Raw genomic sequence first — 20,647 nt, 5'->3', positions numbered from 1 at the left:
ATCTAATGTCTGTGTAAAATAAACCCTGCTTCCTGCTTATTGCGAGTCCAGAATAGTAGACTATTTACAAATTTTCTTTTTAGTTTTTTTTTACCCCATCCTTCAAGTTACAAAGCCAACACTCAGAGTGGACTGAGTGGACTCGAATCCATCTCCTTGCCTGCTCCAAAAACCAAATCCAAAATTTCAACTAAATCTAATTCATGGTCCCCACAAGAGAGACAAACAAGACCCAAGCTGACAAGGTGAGGTGTTGTATCCCAGCTTGGGCTTTAACCCACACGCGATCTTACCCATAAGGCTGAGAAGCAATAGTTCATTCAAGAGGTCACAAGTACAGTGGGTGCGGGAAATGGAAAATGCTCCACTGGTTCCGAAAGTGCTACTGGCAGTTTAGCACACTTAGGTTGGTGCACGCTAGACGCAAAAGGCACTCCAAAACCTAAGCACAAACACCAGTAACAGCCACGGGAGTTCTCCCAGTTGCTCTCATAACAGAGCTGCTAGAGAGGTGGCATGGTGGCACAGTGGTTAGCACTGCTGCCTCACAGCCTCAGGGTTTCCTCTGAGTGCTTCGGTTCCTCCCACACTCCAAGGATGTGCTGGTTAGGTGGATTGGCCATGCTAAATTGCCCCTTAGTGTCCAAAGATGTGCAGGTTAGGTGGATTGGCCATGCTAAATTGCCCCTTAGTGTCCAAAGATGTGCAGGTTAGGTGGATTGGCCATGTTAAATTGCCCCTTAGTGTCCAAAGATGTGCAGGTTAGGGGGATTAGCCATGGTAAATTGCCTCTTCGTGTCCAAAGATGTGCAAGTTAGGTGGATTGGCAAGGCTAAATTGTCCCTTAGCGTCCAAAGATGCGCAGGTTAGGTGGATTGGCCGTGTTAAATTGCCCCTTAGTGTGCAAAGATGTGCAGGTTAGTGGGATTAGCCATGGTAAATTGCCCCTTAGTGTCCAAAGATGTGCAAGTTAGATGGATTGGCCATGCTAAATTGCCCCTTTGTGTCCAAAGATGTGAAGGTTAGGTGGATTGGCCATGCTACATTGCCCCTTAGTGTGCAAAGGATGCCTAGGTTAGATGGGTTATCAATGGGAGGTGTGTGGTGTTCCGGGGATAAGGCAGGGGAGACAGCCAGGGTAAGATACTCTGTCATTTCAGACTTGATGGGCTGAATAGCCTCCTCTGCACTGCAGGAATGCAATGATAGAGTGTCACCAGTCATTTAGACCAACACTCTGAGTGTCTACTGACCACAGTGTGTGGTTCCCTAAACCCTTGCAGAAGTGCTAACCTGTTGTCTAAACTGACATTCTGTACAGTGCAGAGGAAGTGTAGCATTGTCAACAGTGCCATCCTTTGGCTGAGACTTTGAACCCAGACCCCGAATACTAGCTAAGAAACTGCAGCAGTATCTAAGGGGGGCCCTAGCTAAGGTTTTACATTCAACTGGTTATTCACCTCGTGGCTGTTTGTCGAGGCTTCTGTATGCAAAATAGCCACCACATTCACTTATGGTGCTCAATTTCAAAGTATTTTATTTATTAGTGTCACATGTAAGCTTACATTAACACTGCAATGAAGTTACTGTGAAAATCCCCTCGTCGCCACACTTCTGTTTGGGTACACTGAGGGAGAATTTAGCATGGCCATTGCACCCTAACCAGCACGTCTTTCAGACTGTGGGAGGAAACCGGAGCACCCAAAGGAAACCCACGCAGACATGGGGGAGAACGTGCAGACTCCGCACAGACAGTGACCCAAGCCGGGAATCAAACCCAGGTCCCTAGCGCTGTGAGGCAGCAGTGCTAACCACTGTGCCACCATGAAGCCCATGCTAGAATAGAAGCCGGGGCGGACAAACCGGGAAGTAGTGGGAAGGCTGCCGGGTTTGGAGGTGGTCTAACTGTGAAGCAGCAGTGCTAACCACCATGCCACCGTACACCATTGAGGGTGAAGTACTTTGATAAGGTGATATGGGAATTACAAGACTCTGTCATCTCGATGACCACAGGACAATAACAATTTGATTTGAACTGCAGTCGGGTAAAAATATAATGACTGACTATTAAAAGGTAAAAACCCATGCATTATTCAAAGGGTTAAATGCAGCTTTTTTGTACATAGTAATGTAATATATTTATGCATTTCAGAGCATTTTTACAAAGGATATGTTGTAGTGCTGTGAAGGTTGGCACATTAAAACATATTGTGAAACATTCTGCATTGATGGCTCTTGCTAAGTTTCCTGGCTTGTGTCTATGGCTTTTAAAAAATATATCAAACACTTTCATCTTCAAGGATCAATGTGTGCAGAGAATGGGAGAATGACACAATGCAGAAGAATACAATTCCATCTCACTGAAAGGGGGCTATCGAATTTGTCCCATGCATCTATTTGTCTCATCGGCCCTGACAGATTTTCCCTCTCAAATATTTATCCCCTTCCCCTTTAAAAATGCCTGTTGAATCTGCTTCCACTGCCTCTTCAGTCAGGGGATTCCAGATTAGCCGGTCCCCAGTTGCAGTTTTGCCTCCTCGTCACAGGGCTGTAGACTTGAGGCCAATTCCAGCACCTCAGCGCAAACAGCAAGGCTGACATTCCCGTGGCAGTATCACGGGAGGGGCACACTGTCTGAGGCAGTGATGAGATGCTGAACTGAAGTCCCGTCTGCACTCTCGGCTGAACTTAAACCTATCTGTAGCATATTTGAGGAACATCAGGGGGAGCTATCCCTCCAGCCCAGACTCAACATTTACCCCTCAGCCAACATCGCAAAAAACAGGTCGTATCATTATTGCATTAGTGTTTGCGGAATCTTGCTATGCGCAAACTGACTGTGCTGTTTCCTGACTTACAGCAGTGACAACAGTACTTCATTAGCTGTAAAACGCTTTGAGGTGACCAATGCCCTTGAAAGACACTATATAAATGCAACTCTTTTTTTTTATAACGACTATGTGTCGGGATAAAACAGCTCGTCTCTGAATCATAGAATCCCTACAGTGCAGAAGGAGGTCATTCGGCCCATTGAGTCTGCACCGGCAACAATCCAATGCCCTAACTCTGTAACTCCACATATTTACCCTGCTAATCCCCCTACAATAAGGGTCAACTTACCATGGCCAATCCCCCCTAACCCGCGCATCTTTGCAGTGTGGGAGGAAACAAACGCAGACACAGGGAGAATGTGCAAACTCCACACAGTCACCCAAAGCCAGAATTGAACCCGGGTCCCTTGCGTTGTGAGGCAGCAGTGCTAACAACTGTGCTACCGTGCCGCCCCTTGAATCTTTTGTCTGCAACCTCAAATCTGTGCCCTTTGGTTATTATCTCCTTCTGCCACTGGAAACAGTTTCTCCCTACATGCACCTGACAAAATCCTGCAGAATTTTGAACACCTCGAGTAAATCTCCACTCACACTTCCCTACAAGAAGGAAAACAACACCACTTTCTCTAGTCTCTCCGCATAAGTCCTACATCGCTAGGCATCATTCTGGCAAGTATCCATCAACACCCTATCTAAGCCTTTGATATTCTCCTTAAAATGTGTTACTCAGGATAATTCCACACACACACAAAAACTCTGCAAAGCAAACAGCACAACTGGGCCGATGTGCACCTGTTTTTTTTATTCATTCATGGGACGTGGGCATCATTGGCTGGGCCAGCATTCAAACTGAATGGCTTGCTCGGCCATTTAGCCTAGGTGTGGGCAGGGAGATAACCTTCCCTACAGGGCATTTGTGAACCAGATGGATGGCATGGTGGCCAGTGGTTAGCACTGTTGCCTCACGATGCCAGAGATCCGGGTTCAATTCCGGCCTCGGATGACATTCTTTGTGGAGTTTCCCCGTGTCGGCATGGCTTTGCTCCGGTTCCTCCCACATTCCAAAGATGTGTGGGTTAGGTGGATTGGTCATGTTAAATTGTCCCCTAGTCTCCAAAGATGTGCAGGTTGAGTGGATTGGCCATGATAAATTGCTCCTTAGTGTCCAAAGATGTGCAGGTTGGGTGGATTGGCCATGATAAATTGTCGCTTAGTCCCAAAGATGTGCAGGTTGGATGGATTGGCCACACTACATTGCCCCTTAGTGCCCAAAGATAGATAGGTTAGGTGGATTGGCTGTGCTAAATTGCCCCTTAGTGTCCGAAGCTGTGTAGGTTAAGTGGATTGGCCATGCCAAATTGCCCTGCAGTGTCCGAATCTGTCTAGGTTAGGCGGATTGGCCATGCTAAATGTTTGGGGTGAAGGGGATAGGGTGGGGGCGGGGGCCTGGTTAAAACACTCGGTCAGAGAGTCAGTGCAAACTCGATGGGCCGAATGGCCTCCTTCTGCACTGCAGGGATTCTATAGATCGGATGGGTTTGTACCACAATGGTATTTCACCATTAAGGCTTTTAATTCTAATTCATTTTATGCTATTCAAATTTCACAAATCTGCGGTGGTGGGATGTGAACCCAAGAACCCCACCCCAGAGGATTACCCTGGGTCTCTGGATTACTGGTCCAGTGACAATATCCCTGTCGAGCAAACGTTACAGGTTCTTGATGGTGAAAGAGATAGATTTGACACACAAGAAATGATCGGCATTCCCCCCCGCCCCCCGTCCCCAGGTCTGTATATTTCTTCTCTCTCTCTTACCTATTGTGTGCCCTGGTGCAGTGACTGCTGTGGCAGGTCCATCCGGTGAGGGATGAAAAGGTTGCTGCACTTTGGTCCGAATGATCCTGTAAACAAACCATGAAATCACATCAATTCACCTCAATGATCAGGGCGAGTGACTCTACCTGGCCACAGCTAATCTAGTTGTCTGGCGTGTAAGCAGCCCAGACTCCCCAGACAGAACTCCCAGAGTCAAAAATAAAAGCTGCCTTACAGGCGGGCTGCTGAAGAGAGGATGCGATTTAATTGATCGGGGGAGTGGGGGGAGCTGGAGAAAAGTTGGGAATTAGTTGCAAGCCAAGTAATGCAAATAGAAACCTATAAATTATATGTGACAGGAATGCAATAGCGCTGTAATATGCTCACTAGGCTTGTCCTATCAGACGATGGTCCGTACTAATGACACTTTGAAAGGGGTTCGTTTTAATATGGGAGGGAGGGGGGGGGGGGGCATCGAGCGAATATTAGCGTTAAAATCGCGCGACTGTATAACAGGAATATTTTAACAAAAAAGTCATATTCCAATAATTAGCAACAACAAAAAACCCCGAGGAGATTTACTGAGGAATAGAATTTATCCTGAGGAAGTTACATTATTCTTATCCATATGAGGAATAGATTTCGCCCAGTCCCGTGAAAAAACACAATTAACACTTAAAAAGGATAATATATATAGATATATATATATATGGATATATCCTTAAGAATTAAAGGTATATGCATATAACCTTACATACATATATTTCTTAAGGATATATCCTAAGCATATGATATATATTTATATATATGTATATATATATTTATAATATTAGGATATATCCTAAGGATATATATATATAACCTTAATAATATATATATCCTTAGGGTATATCCTTACGGTATATATGCATGAAAGGTTTATATATATATATACCTTAATCCTTAAGGATATATCTGTATATATATATATTATATATGACAATGTCCCAAATACGTACAAACCTACAAATCTATTCATTCACCACCCACCCCCCCCCCCCCACCCCCACCCCCCGGCCTCTCCCAACACACACATACATGCGCACATACATACGCACACTCAAAGTTTGGGATTAGTTAATGCAAGGGAGAGTCCCACTAATTTTATTAAATGATGTCAGTCGACGGTTCTATTTTTTCCCGTCCCTCGCCTTTACCTCGTCTGAAATCTCACCCCTCCCCACTCACCCCCCGCCCCCTCGTAACTCCCCTCTTTCCCCAACGCACTGACGGCCTCTCACTTTGATGCCTCTCCACTAAGCGAGCCCTGGGCTGTTCTACCATGAGAGAAAAAAAAATGTCACATTGCCCCAGTTGCCCTCCCCCGGGGCTGAGTCCAGTCTTGGGACACCCTCGTCCCCTCAGACCAACCCCGATACAAGTCCCCACAGCCATGCACCCCCACCCTCCCCCCCCCCCCCACAAGCAGCCCACCTTCAGATCTGCAAAGCCCTCAGACTACCAGGTCTGAGCCCCCCCCCTCCCTCCCATTACCCCTCACCTACACATCTCTCCTTCTCCAGCATAGAGGGAGTCTACTTTGAATACATTCTTAACGCGAACTCTCCCCCCCCCCCTCCCTCCCATTTCCCCTCACCGACACCGAGTCCCTTCCTCAGCAAAGAGGGAGTCGACTTTGAATACATTCTTAACGCTGACTCCCCCCCCCCTCCCCAAACCCACCACCCCATCCATGTTATTGCCTGCCCTCTAACACTTGGGATCCCTCGCAAGAGTTCATATAAACCAGTCAATATACATCAAACACTCATTGATTTTAATGGCCACAAGATTGCCCGCAATCTCCCTGGTAATGTCCTTGGGGCGACGCGGGTAAAAGCTACAAGACTTATCAGAACGCATGTATCAATATTTTATTTGGACTTTCAAAATCCCTCCATAACTGTTATTTGACCTATTGACTCGCGCCAGCCACATAAATTCAGCGACTTTATTCTGAATCTATGTCCAGGATATTGAATAAGCAATTTAGAAGGGTGAATTAATGAGTTGGCCGTGGCGGAAATTCCCTGAAGAAATATTAAAATTGCTTTGAGTCGGAATCAATAGCATCGAAAGAAGGACTTGTGTTTTTTTTTAAATGCCCACCAGCCGTTTGATTTTAATTCCTGCCTCCAAAAACAACGCGAGCCCTGACTAGTTGTAATCTTTAAAAATTCATGCCGGGCCCAGCGTTTAAATACATTGTGTACTTGCCATTGTAATGATCGGAAATAATCGCTGTATATTGAATTAAAACACAAACGCCTTTTCATTAAAGGGGGGGGGGGGGGAGGGGGGGTAAATACATATAATTGTATTTCTTCTGTATGAACACCAGTCAATTTGATTTCTTTCAACTGCACTCCAATTTAATTGGAGCTGAAAAGTTCTACAAAAGCTCTGTAATGTGATTAATCCACACTTGCAATGTATCTCACACACTTAGGTTGAAGCTATTCCAATTGTCCTTATGAGCGACCACGCTACAAATGCAATGAATTCTTTTTATTTCTCTCTCCAACCTGTTTTTTCCTTCCTCCAACACTGACATTTCTCTTGAAACGCGGTCCCACATTTCCAAATATCTCATTAAAATGTACTGCTGGTGTCAACGTTAGCGCTAAGTACAGTCCAAGCAAAGTTCATTAACTGTAGCTCCAGCACTCTCTCTCTCTCTTTCTACCTTTCCTTCTGTCAACCTTCCCCCCACCCGTCACTCCTTCCCCCTGTCCTCACCAGCCCTTTGCAAACGAGCCTTCCCCTCTTTCAACTGGGAAGGAACTAAAATACTTAAAAACAGGCGTCCCTTCTATTATTGGTTTAAACTTTTTTCTCTCTCCTCTCTGTCTCTGTTTTTGCACTTGGAATCTCGTTCTTTTTCAATTTCTGGAAATGTGAGACAGAGAGGGAAAGAGGGAGAGAGAGAGAAAGAGAGAGAAGGTTTTTAAAAAAAATTGTGACAAGGTTGTGGACTTGTCGCGACTGTGGGGCTGGGAGCTTTGCGGGAAAAGGGTTTGTGGGGTTGGCTGTTTAAGGTGGGAACGGGTGGGAGTCTCAAATCCCAACCAGAACCCTCTCCAAAAACAAATGCCGGGGAACTGCTGTCTGTAACACCTGTTAAGACACTTGAAAAGTGCGACTCGCAGACATGAAAATAAATAGAATTGATTTTCCCTGCTTGCAACACAAAAGCGGATCTATTGAACTAGCTTTAATCTAATCACAAGCGGATATTATTGGTCACCAGCACGGAGTGTACATTAAGCCCCTATCCCTGCGACCAGACACCAGTCACTAACTGTTGCTGGCTTTTTATTTCAACGTTATAATCGTTTTCGAACACTGTGTGTTGGCGAAATCCTAACAGGCTGGAAGAATGTCCCTTCCTTTCTTCCAAGAATTAAACAGTCTCCGATCATCTGATATTTACTCTCCTCTCGTTGGCAGCCCAGTTTTCAGAATTTAAAACGATATTTTTGGCTGATTCTGTAGTATTTCCAGATTGTTCTACCCACATTGGAGGTACACAGGCAGTGTTCCTGGACAGGCAGTGTTCCTGGACCGGCTGTGTTTCTTTGAGGAAGTTTTGTTTGGAATTAATTCCCCCCCCCCCCCAAAAAAAAAATGCAACCTTCTAACTGTATCCTGTACTTGGGGAGTGCGCCGCGCTATACAAACGAAAGGTTTTGTAACATTTTAAGCTATTTTAGATTCGTATGCGCCTGTAACAAAATGCAAAGAGTATCTTTCTGGGATATCGCCCGGTGTGCGGTTGATATTGTTACAAATCAGGGGACGCTGGAGTGAAAACTCTTGTTCGTTCGGGCATCAGGACAAGAAAAATGCGGGCGGGTTCGCCGCTCAGGCGACAAGGAATAAGGGGCGACGGGACGGGGAATGCGCCGGGCTGTTAAATCTTAAACCACGGTTCCCGTGCCTCCTCGGGATGGTTTGGTTTAAGTATTTTCTCCTTCCTGTCCACTTGGAATAATTTAGGGTGAAAAGGCGGCTGAAGTTTGGCGGGGGATAGCGCTCTGCGATTAATTCAGAGACATTGAGAGGTGGACATTGTAGAAACTGGTTTGGCTCTCTCTCTCTCTGTGTTTTATCAGCTAAAGGAAGTTGGGTGCTGCTGGGGAGGGGTGGGGGGATAGTTCGCTGAGTTTTGCGGCCGGGTGTGTGTTTAGGTGCAGGGTGAGCCGGCGATTTGAGTGTGCAGATGTTAGAGAGGTGTGCGGTTTCACATGCCTGAACTTAAGACAAAGTGTGCATTCATATTAACAAGTCATCTCCATTACTGCTTTATTTTTAAAAGAAAGCTTCTGCATTCTTGCAAGATCCCAGATTCGCTGGGCAAAACTTTCTTTTAAGTAAGTTTAGGTTTTAAAAAATAATAGAAAGCAAACAGCAAATGAGAGAGGAAGGAATGGGAGCGGTAAATAACATTTAGGGGGGGGGGGAGAGCAGTAAATGAGGAATGGGGTGGAATACTACATCAGAAACTGTTTCTTTTTAACGCTGATTATTTCCCCCCCAGTTTTCAATTTGGCCAGCTAATAACGGATAGACCCAAATTACCCTGTTCGCCTTTGAGAAGCCGCCTCTGTAAATTCTAATTAAAAATCTTTCCCTCCTTTTGCAAGGACATCTCTGCGTCTGGCTCCCCATGAGGAGAGGGGAGGGGGGGATCCATTCTAAGCACCTTCCCCTTCCACTGTTCCCGCCACACGAAAGCACAGGGGAGTGAGTGGCTGCAACGCCCAAGCCGCAATCTTTAAATCAATGTCCTTTATACAGCCTCCTTAATCGGTTACATTTCCCTCCAATTTGCAATTGTATTTAACAGAGGAAAGCGAAAGGGCATTGCCGGATCCACCTTGATATTCTGAGCTGTCAGGGTGAGTCCAGCTGGTATTTACTCTCCTCTCACTCTGAGCCCAGGTCTCAGACTTTAACCAATGTATTTTTGGCTGATTCAGGGTGCTCTGTTGGAGATAAACAGGCAGTGTTCCTGGGCCGGCTGCGTTCCTTTGAAGAAGCCTTGTGTTTGGAACTGGTTTTGTAATGTTGGACAGAACATTCCGTCCCTCCTTACCATATCATTCAGGTATTTCACCATCAACATGTATTTATTTATCTTTACAGACACCCACACACACTGCCAGGCATTCCCTCTGCCTCCGTCCCTCCCTCCCTGCCTCTCTCCCTACCTCACTCTTTTTTACTCTCTCTCGCACTCCTTTTTTCACTCTCTCTCCTTCTCTCTCCCTCTCTTTTTCAATCTCTCTCCCTCACACTCTCTCACATTCTTTCCCTCTCACTTTCTCTCCCTCCCTTTCTCTCTGTCCCTCCCTCCGTCTCTCTCCTTCCCTCCCTCTGTCCATCCCTCTCTCTCTATCGCTCTGCTTCTCACTCGCCCTCTCTCTCCCTGTACCTCTCTCTCCCCTCCCTCTCTCTCCTTCCCTCTCTCCCTCGTCTATCCCTCCCTTTCTCTCCCTTTCTTTCCCTCTCTCTCCTTCCCTCTCTCAATCGCCCTCTCCCTCTCTCTCTCAATGTCTCTCTCTTTCTCCTTCGCTCTCTCACCGCCCTATCCCTCCTTCTCTCTCCTTCCCTTTCTCGCGCTGTCCTCTCTCTCTCTCTACCTCTCTCTCTCACACAAAGACACACGCTCTCTCTACCCCTCTCTGTCACTCTCTCTCCCTCTCTCTCTATCCCCTCCCTCCCCCCTCTCCATGTATACCGCTGGCTGGATTGGTTGTTGGGTACAATCCCATCACTCCTATATTTACAGTGACGATCTATTTCCTCTGAAGAGCTCCAGAGTAAACTATCACAGGGGTTTGTGCCGTGCAATCACGTGGATAAGTTTGTGGGGCACCTGTCCTTAATGAAAAATACATATTTCCCGATTTGTTGCGGAAGTTCTGCTTAGATTCGAACTCAATATGAACACGAGTGTTCAAACCTCGTTAACTGAAGAAATGGAACCGGAATCTTTTCCCCGCTTTCTGTGATTCTTTCTGCATTTGTCATTTAAAAAATATATATAAATGAAGGATTTCACTGTGTCTGCTTGTGGAGGCAGCTGTGCCCCAATTTGCCCCTGGGAGCAGATGTGCCCCAGTTTGCCCCAGGTGGTGGTTGTGCCCCAGTTTACCCCGGGAGGCAGCAGTGCCCCAGCTTGCCCCAGGTGGTGGTTGTGCCCCAGTTCGCCCCGGGAGGTAGTTGTGCCCCAATTTGCCCCAGGAGGCAGTGTGCCCCAGTTTACCCCAGGGGGTAGTTTTGCCCTGGGAGGTAGTTGTGCCCCAGTTTGCCCCGGTAGGCAGTAATGCCCCAGTTTGCCCCAGGAGGTAGTTTTGCCCCGGGAGGTAGTTGTGCCCCAGTTTGCCCCAGGGGGTAGCAGTGACCGTTTGCCCCAGGAGGTAGTTGTGCCCCAGTTTGCCCCAGGGGGCAATAGTGCCCCAGTTTACCCCGGGAGGCAGCAGTGGCCCAGTTGACCCCGGGAGGTAGTTGTGCCCCAGTTTGCCCCGGGAGGTACCTGTTGATTGAGCTCACGCTTGGAACGCTGTCGTTGTCACAAATCCCCTCGGCTAAGAGTCGGTCGCGGATCTCCCAGGCGAACATGGTTGGGTTCTGCCGCTTGTACTCGGCGATCTTGTCCACGACTTTGGGGGTGGCGACCTTGGGCTTTGAGCCTCCGATGACCCCAGGCTTGATGCTGCCCGTCTCGTAATATCTGATAGGACAGAAAAACCAGAAAAGCGAAAGAACCACAACAAGTAAAACTTCAGCAAAGGGAACGCTTCCATTTCCCCGCGCCAGCAACAAGGCAAGAGAAATCGCGCGTGATTATCGAGAGAAATGGTGCGGATATCAATTACACAATTGTATCTTTTGTATAATTAAATTTAGGGAAAGGACAGCAAATCGCGACCTCGCTTATTATTTACAGCTTTATAAAATGGATATGGAATAGTGGAACACAGAATGAATCAGTGTGAATGTGTATATGCAAAGGTATTAACCTGTCCGCGATACAGTCCTCCCTACTCAGAAACATACTGTCACATATCCCTGGCAGATTAGAAAGCTCCAGGCACCCATGCACATCATTGTCCTTTTTGGCTTAATGGGGAAATAATTTTATTTAATATTAAAAATTGTCCAGTTTTTTTTTAGCGCTGAATTTTATCTTTTGTTGGATGGGGAGGGGGGGAGATAGAAGGGGAGGGGGAGAGTTAGAAATGGGAGTTAAGAGATTTTCAGCACATTCCCCGTTTTGATTTGATTTATTATTGTCACATGCATTAGTAGACAGTGAAAAGTCTTGTCTCTTGCGCGCTATACACAGCATACCGTTCATAGAGAAGGAAGGGAGAGGGTGGATGATGTAGTTAAAGTTTATTTATTAGTCACACAAGTGGGCTTACATTAACACTGCAATGTAGTTTGTGTGCATGCCAAGGTTTATACGTGTTTCTTAAATCTTTACACGCCGTTCGTTTTATACGAGGAATTTAAATGCTCTTTCTGGAGGGGTAATGGCAGACTTCAGTGCTCCCCGCATTATCTGATGTGTATGTAACCTGAATCCACACACACACACAAACACACACAAGTCACAGTGTGAACACCGATTGTATAGCCGGCAGTTAACAGGGTCTCTATTTTATTTTAACTGTCACCTAGACAGGGCTCCCAGCTTCGGTGCGTTTTATGGTTCAGGCAGGGCAGGTGAGATTGTCAAAGAAGATGAAATAATAAAGGGAATCGAATTTTTTTTTTAAAGTGTCCCTGTATGGGCGCTGCTCAAACTCCACAGGAGCAAGTCTGCGATCCGACGCGGGTTTGGAGTGACCTGGGCGGCAGTCAAACGGCTCCAAGTTGCTGAAGCCCTCCCCCCCCAAAAAAAAACAACTGCGACTCAGCACAACATTAGGGGTCAGCCAGCACACAGAAAGAACAGTTTGTGTTGTGGCGGGGGGCGGGGGGGGGGGGGGGGGGCAAACTTTTTTTTGTCCGCTTGATGTGAACACTGGCACTTTTCAGGGCAAACAGGCCAGTGTTGAGATTGGACTGGTTATTCCCAGGAGCGCGGGGGCGAGTGGAGAATGTTTGCCCCAAACAGTGTCCCAACGGCGACAATAAATTGATCCAACATGCGTTCACGGTGGACATAGTGATCCCGGGTCTCAGCGTGACACTGGCAACTTGAAACTTCTTTCTCCATCTATCCGCCCCCCCCCCCAACTCCCCCCCCCCCCCCCCCACAACCACCGCCCAATTGCCTCTGATGCGAATTGTAACGTGTTTGCTTTCCAATATGTTTATTTATTAGTGTCACGAGTAGACTTGCATTAACACCGCAATGAAGTGACTGTGAAAATCCCAATATAGCGGTCACCTCGACTAATAATGATGTGGGGTTTTTTTTAAAACTCGCACTCAGATTAAAGTGAAAAAAAACTGCTGGAATCTGAAACGAAAACAGGAAATGCCGGAAAATCTCAGCCGCTCTGACAACATATGTGGGGAGAGAGGGACACTTGACCAAGGGGCATCCAAACAGTTAGGTCTACTCTCTCTCTCTCTCCACAGATGCTGCCAGACCTGCTGAGTATTTTCCAGCATCTCCAGATTAAAGGAAGTTCGCTTGCAAAGTGCTGTGGCCCAGCCGCAATTATTCGTTTGAAGATTCGCATTTCTTAGTGACTTGGGTTTCTCTAGAGAACTGTAACTTATCTTGCAGCCGTTGTACTGTATGTGGTCAAATCCACAGCTGACTGAAACATCAGTTGGATTAAATATTACATCTGGGCTCGGCTTAAAAGTAAAATATTATTGGTTCGAAAGCATCTTCAAGTGGCCCTTTTAAATTGTCAAAATAACCCCTGTCGAAGGAAAACAAAACGGCGTTCCTGAGTAAAGGCTTCATCCTGTTTAGAAAAGACCTGTTACCCCTTTGTGAAGGGGTCACGCGGTGGCGTTACACGGGCGCAGTTTTTATACGAAAAATTTAGTGCATTCGTAATTCCACCTGCTCCTACCAAACCCTGCAAGAATTTACATAAACCATGCCAAACTGGAAAGATCTGACAACGAACGACAAATCCTCCACGTACTTCCATCCACACCTAATTTTACCCCATTTCTGATCTGCAAGGGATTTGCTTCCCTTTTTAGAGTCTAACTCATTCGCATTAAGAAGCGGAAAGTGCACTCAGGATTCGGCGCGTCCCTTCAAGGAGCAACACAAAAAAACGGGGGTTGCCTTTCCCACTTTGTCATTTGGGGACAGTTCGCAAATGATGCCTTCGGTCTTGTGTTTGCATTTCCTCGGCTGCTAATATTGTTGGTATTCCTCGCCTCCTTGAATTAACCTGATATATAATGCACTCTGAACTTGTTTTATCTGCTGTGGTTGCGGGGCCCCCAACACTTCTCCGGCAATCCTATCCATAATTGTAATTGCAAAAACGTGTGTGTGTTTATTTTAAAATCCGTTGCTAACTGCCTTGATTTAACATTCATTAACTAAAGCACTGGGATTGTTTGAGGGAAGGACTGTATGATTGAAAGCAGGTTTTAAGGTTTTTGAAAAAAATATGAATTTCATGGCCAATCTCTCATTTCTGCTCCGGATGTGTTGTTTTCAATATGTTTGCACTCTTTATTTTCTCTCTCTCTTTCTCTGGCACCCCCTCACCTGCCCAAGATCTTGCTGACACAGCCGTGGCTGACCCGTAGCTGTCGGGAAATGTCGCAGGGTCTGACTCCCTGGTGTGCAAGTTCCACTATCCGCTGTCTCACCACGTCGGGAAGGGGCCTGCCGTTCACAAACACTCCTCCCAGCTGATTCACACCCCCGTGCCCTGCAAAACACACACAACTGAACTCATCCCAGGTAGCACTGCAACCTGAAAAAGAGAAAAAAAAGGGGGGGAAAGGGGGAGGGTGGGGGGGTGGAAGGGGGAAATAAAGAAGGGTGGGGGGGGAGTGGCACAAAAAAAGGAACCAAAATTATGGAAGAGGGAAGGAAAGGGTTGGGAGGATAGAAAGAAACGAGAAGAAAAAAGAATCGGAAGTATGGAATAAAGAAATTACATATATGTGAACACGTGTATTAAACATAGCGATTCACATTACATTCACATTACATTAAATATAAAGACGCATTATTTAAGAATATTTCGTTTGCATTTATTGACTTATTCTGCCTTTAAAGGAAAACATATATTTATACAATAAACTAACAGCAGCTGCCATTCAATTAAATTAATAAATCTAATGCAACATGACGCGGTGGTTTTCACTTAGCAGAAATATTAGACGTACTTTTGACTCAATGACCCTCCTTTTGCAAAATGGGAACTGTGACTTTTGTTTTAAATACGGAGGGAATCTGCGTTTAACGCTTGAATTCGGTCCCGTTTTCATTCTCCAGCGGGTCTTGGCTGTGTTGTGTGTGTGTGAAGAGAGAGAGAGAGTGTGTGTGTGTGTATATTAGACGGCGCAATGAGTTGTCCGTCGGGCAGCTACTATCTATGCATTAAGCTTCGAATTGCAAATGTGCAGAGGGTCTTTCCCCTGGCTGGCTGAGTTCGAGAAAGCCTGCTGAAGGTTCCTCTATCTGGGGTTCATCTGTTTCTCCCAGTGTGTGTGTGTGTGTGTCGCCCTTAATGGGGTAAATACGAGTTAAGAATCTCTCCCCCCCCTCCCATTGCCTTTCTCAGAAGGAAAAATCAGGAATTTCAGCTAGGGGAGCGCCAACAACAAAAAAGATTTACAGGGCATTTTCAGATGGACATGTTTCCCTGCGACTCACAATGTACACCTATCTATTGGCGTTAATGAACAGAACACACAAGTGACCATCTGCACGCGCTGGTCCCCAATTAATGAAGTGAATCAAATATTTACACTTTAAAAAAAGAAAACTTCCGTGTACAATTCATGTAAGCTAGTCCTAAAAAGTATATCCTCGTCTTGCGAGAGTTTTATTTGTTTTTTTTAAAAAAGCGCCCACTGTGTGTTCTTTATTACAGATCCGCTGTTTAGTAAGGGGGACATGAAGAATTATATCAAACGCCCCCGTTATGTTTACAAGCCCGTGTGTCCCAGAAACAAAAGCGACACGGGGGCTTTTCACGCGAGGACACGAGTGCCTTCAGGTTCCTGGTGTGTACCTTGTTCGGGCTGGTGTAGAAGTTTGTCATTTCTAGTTGAGCAAGAGGGGAGGGAGGGGGGTGGTGGTTTGTTTATTTGCCAGTTTCTCTAGTTGAGACTGTAGCTTAGTGATGTCAACCGCCCTCACCCAAGTCTCAGTTGCCCTCACATCGATCCAGCCCGGAAAATTATAAATATGGAATTTTGTTTTTGGAGAAGCAGGATCCTTAAGAGATTTTTATTTAAAAATCCACCCCTTCCAACCCTCACTCAGTTAACCTGGGTTCGAATTGTAATTTCAAGTAACATTTGCAAGGCCCCCACCCCTTTATGGAAATGGAATCTCGGGGTAAATAAAATATCACTGAAGGGAAACTTGCTTATTCCCGGTTCCCCTCCGGCTTTCAGATATGTGTGTCTGAAGTTACAGTCTGGCAAAACTCCTATCAGATTCGGCATTAATAATTCAGATCAGTTTTGATATCTTAGATTACGGATTATTTGAAGGCCGCATCATCAAGGGAAGATTAGAATAAATAATTTAGAAACCTTTTACGCTGTAATATCTGTTAGCGAGTCTTTCCATTAATATGTATTCAGAGTGGATCGACCACAGAATATGAAATAAAATGTCCTCCCCCTCCCCCCCCCCCCCCCCCAGTCCTATCGAGATTAGTATGAATTACAAAGTTATTTCGCTAATTAATTATGGGACTACACGCACACACACACATATGCTGTCTATAACTGTGTATGTGTTACAGCAGTTGAGTCAATGTTGGGAGATTTTCTGATACTGTGGGGCCCTACACGTGGTAAACGGTGAAATTAGGCAGCGGAGTTGGGCACAACGGCACTTGGTAAATCTCCCTCCCACACGGGAGAAAATTGTTTTATTGTGGTCCGAACTCTGGGAGCCCCTTGCAAATTTAATCCCAAATGGTTAGCGACTTTAACAAGGGGTTGGCTAAACAGCTGGAAGCGGAGAAGAAATAACCCCCCCCCCTCCCCATCTCCCCCCCAAAAATACAAACCCCCCCGCCCCCCTACCTTTATGTTACTGACAAAGCGAATATTAGTGAGCACTTAAAGAGGAGCTTGGTTGATGTAAAAAAGACCCATCGGGCATCGAAGCCAGAAAGAGGAAAGTTGAATAAGGTTGTTTTAAATATATTTATATATGATATACACAACTCCTGGGAGCTTTAATCTCCCTTGCTCGGGCAATTACATTTTGCCTATTTAATGCTCTCCAAATTCTCACTAAATATGTGCGGTGATAAATATGAAATTAATATAAACAGCAAATTTAGATAGAAATGTCTTTCTGACTAGAAAGCGTGCCTGTCCCGTTTTCCTTAATATTTCCCCCGTTATAAAGTGATATCGATGCGTAATTAAATATATCAGTAATTATAAATAGAAAGCTGGATTAATTTGCGCTTTGCGGGTCGAATATTTCACTTAAAATAGGTGTTAGAGAGAGGAATATAGAAAAGACAATCGCCTACTCACTGTGCATCGCTGAGAAGGGATCTGTTTTGCAATGTATATCCATGAGTGCCAACGCTACAGAAATGAAAGGCGCTGATTCCGCCGTCTCGACTTGCAATTGAACGCTTAGGTTAACGCAGAAAAAAAGAACATTGACTGTAAACAACAAAAAAAGAAAACTTTTCTCTCTCTCTCTATCTCTCTCTCTCTCTTTCTCTTCCCCCTTTTCAGTTGGAGCGGCGATCTCGAGAAATGAAATTATTCCAATTCACCAGAAAATAAAACACAACAAAAGTTAAGTGTCTGGCGCCTCTTGTCCTCACAGTGCTGTGTTCGGAGAGATGGGGGAGCGGTCGGCAATCGGACAGGTGGGACGCATGCCCGTCCACTTTTCTGTAATGTTTTTGAAGCGAATCAGTCGGAAACCAAGGCTCGGATTTATAGACTGTTTTGGAGAGAGGGGGCAATGCAGAACGGCACACGCAGTGACGGGAAATGAGTGCGCGGATACGTCGTTTTTTTTTGGCAGTTTTCAATGTCCCTTCAACATTTTACACCTTGACTCCAAATCCTTCCTTCTCGCCCCCGTCCTCCTCCAGCATGCGTCTGTCGGCTGTGCCTGGGTTGAGAGCCAGTGTAACAGGGCCGGTGTGCAGGACAGACGGGGAGCCCGCTGCAGCCCAGAGAGCGTGTCTCTGGTTCGGAGCTGCCGCTGCTTGGTTGCAGGTTTTGAAGTGAAGACTGGAACCCCGGGCTCTGCGTGGCTCCCTCTAAAACCCTGCGCGGATTCCAGCCACTCCAGTCCCCTTTAGAAAGATGGATGACTTGTCAGACAAAGGCAATAGATTACAACACTTTGTGATTCGCCAGCTCAGATTGGACCCCAAATGAGGAGGTCCCGTGATCCGCCACTCTGAGAGTCACCATTCGCAAACACATACACACACTCACATATACAGATACACACATACTCACATATACAGATACACACACACATATCTACAGATACACTCACATCTACAGATACACACACATTCACATATACAGATACACACACACTCACATATACAGACACACACACAGTAACTATCACACACACACTCACATATACAGACACACACACAGTAACTATCACACACACACTCACATATACAGTTACACAAGTAACTATCACACATATACAGATACACACACACTGACATATACAGATACACACTATCACACACACATATACAGATGCACACACACTCACATATACAAATACAGACACAGTAACTATCACACACACCCTCGCATATACAGATACACACGTCGTAACTATCACACACACACATACACAGATACACACACACTCACATATACAAATACACAGACACAGTAACTATCACACACACTCACATGTACAGATACACAGACACAATAACTGTCACACACGCTCACATGTATAGATACACAGACATATACAAACACAAAGGCATATTAATAATCATACACTCACATATACAGATACACAGACACACTCAAAGATACACATACAACACACAGACTTATTAACAATCGCACATTCACATATACATATATAAATACACACAGAAACTCAGTAATACTCACATTCGCACATACACACACATATACAGATACACACAGATAGTAACAATCAGTAACTATCACACACACTCATATGTAGATACACACACATAGCCACTGTAACAATCATAAACTCACATATACAGATCCATGCACACACTCAAATATACAGATACACACGCACAGACAGTAACAATCACACACTTACATATACAGATATACACTGACAGTAACAATCAGACTCATATACGGAAAGATACACATAGACACAATAACAATCATAAACATACACACATATGTACAAATACAAACGCATATACATAGACAGATACACACATTCACATATGCATACACACACAAATATACATAGACACATACACACACAAATAAACTTGGACACACACTCAATCATACATAGACGCACATACATATTCAGGGACATCTATACACAGATACAGAGACACACACTCACATGTACAGGTACAGGCACAGGTATATAGATAGACGCACATACCTACACACAATTACATGAACATTGATGCACACATTCACATACACGCACATATACAGATACATATACTAACAAATAGACAAATATGTACACATACATAGACACGCACACACTCAACTAACCATAAGCACACTTAAGTATACATGCACACACACAGACACACACAACAAATTCATAATCTGAATTTCGATTTTATTCGGTGAATTTAATTAGGAAATAACCCGTTGGTGTCAAACGAGACGGAACGATAAGTGGAATAAATAGGCAGACCTCAGTCAAGAGCAACTCTCCAGAATATCTGTTACTCGTTTATTCTCTGTGTCGCTGTATTTCCCTTCAACAGAGCATATGTATTCCTGTCTATTTCCAAATTGAGTTCTGCGGGAACAGCCACCGCTTGTACATCTGTTTGTTTAAAACAGATTGACTCTTTATTGCAATCAGCCACTTCCAAAGAAGGATATATATCACACGGCAATTGGTGCCTCCGCTTCCTGGGATATTGCCTGTATCTTGAATTCTGTGTACCGGTGTTTCTGTGTAACCCGACACTTTTAACCCGCTTCCCACCGCGGCCCCGTTACTCCTCCACCTGATCTGCTCCTTGTGTATGTTGTGTACACAAGGTAGAAGGTGGAATTAAACAGACTATTTTTTTTTGAAATGTCTCTGAGGACATCAGTAGACTTTACAAATCACTCTTTACTGTCTGCCCCTGAAGTTTCTTTTTTTTTCTGTTATTAATAACGTTTGCTCTTAAGGTTTGACTTATCCCATGTGTTAAAATTAAGTGGCGCTCTCCCAGTTACAGAGCGCGGTGTAAATTGAGTTGGGCTTGCAAAAGTGCGAAATGCTGAAACCCCTTTCAGAACTCGATATAATCTTTCTGGTAGTTAATATGTGTCTCATTTGCTCTCTCGCGGCGTCCACATACCACAACATTTCAGCGGCCTATTGGTCCTAGAAATGATTTCTGGGGGGGTTTTTGCTCAGTTTTGAGAGATTTCATTTGAATGTTTTTTTTTCCTCTGGAAGCGCCTTGCCTCCGACAGTTCTGTAGGTGGCGCTGGCTTTTAACTTCTCTTTCTCTCTCTTTCTCTGAAGTGAGATCAGTTTGATAAAAGCTTTTTGGGGTGAGTTCAAAGTTGGATGTGTTCAGAGTTCCTCCAACTCAGCGTTCAGCCTCCTGGGACACAATAG

The 20,647-nt window shown here is 45.2% G+C and overlaps 1 protein-coding gene across 3 annotated transcripts in view; it reads right to left on the bottom strand.

Annotated features, from left to right (window-relative positions):
* LOC144480349 (paired box protein Pax-2-like) overlaps positions 1-17,413 on the bottom strand; it is a 407,590-nt gene extending 390,177 nt beyond the window's left edge. For 2 of the 3 annotated variants that reach the window (XM_078199764.1, XM_078199765.1), the window contains exons 1-4: positions 17,367-17,413; positions 14,396-14,578; positions 11,228-11,425; positions 4,648-4,733 (exon numbers count right to left, since the gene is read on the bottom strand). In XM_078199764.1, coding sequence (XP_078055890.1) covers positions 4,648-4,733; positions 11,228-11,425; positions 14,396-14,578; positions 17,367-17,413 — 514 coding nt within the window. The remainder of the gene's footprint in view (positions 1-4,647; positions 4,734-11,227; positions 11,426-14,395; positions 14,579-17,366) is intronic. The other variant, XM_078199767.1, reaches the window with a different exon arrangement.
* Between the last annotated feature and the right edge of the window lie 3,234 nt (positions 17,414-20,647).

The sequence above is a fragment of the Mustelus asterias genome, chromosome 28 (genome assembly GCF_964213995.1).
Source record: "Mustelus asterias chromosome 28, sMusAst1.hap1.1, whole genome shotgun sequence".
Lineage (NCBI taxonomy): Eukaryota > Metazoa > Chordata > Chondrichthyes > Carcharhiniformes > Triakidae > Mustelus > Mustelus asterias.
Note: the sequence above shows the minus strand (reverse complement) of the source record. Positions and strands in the feature narration are given on the sequence as shown.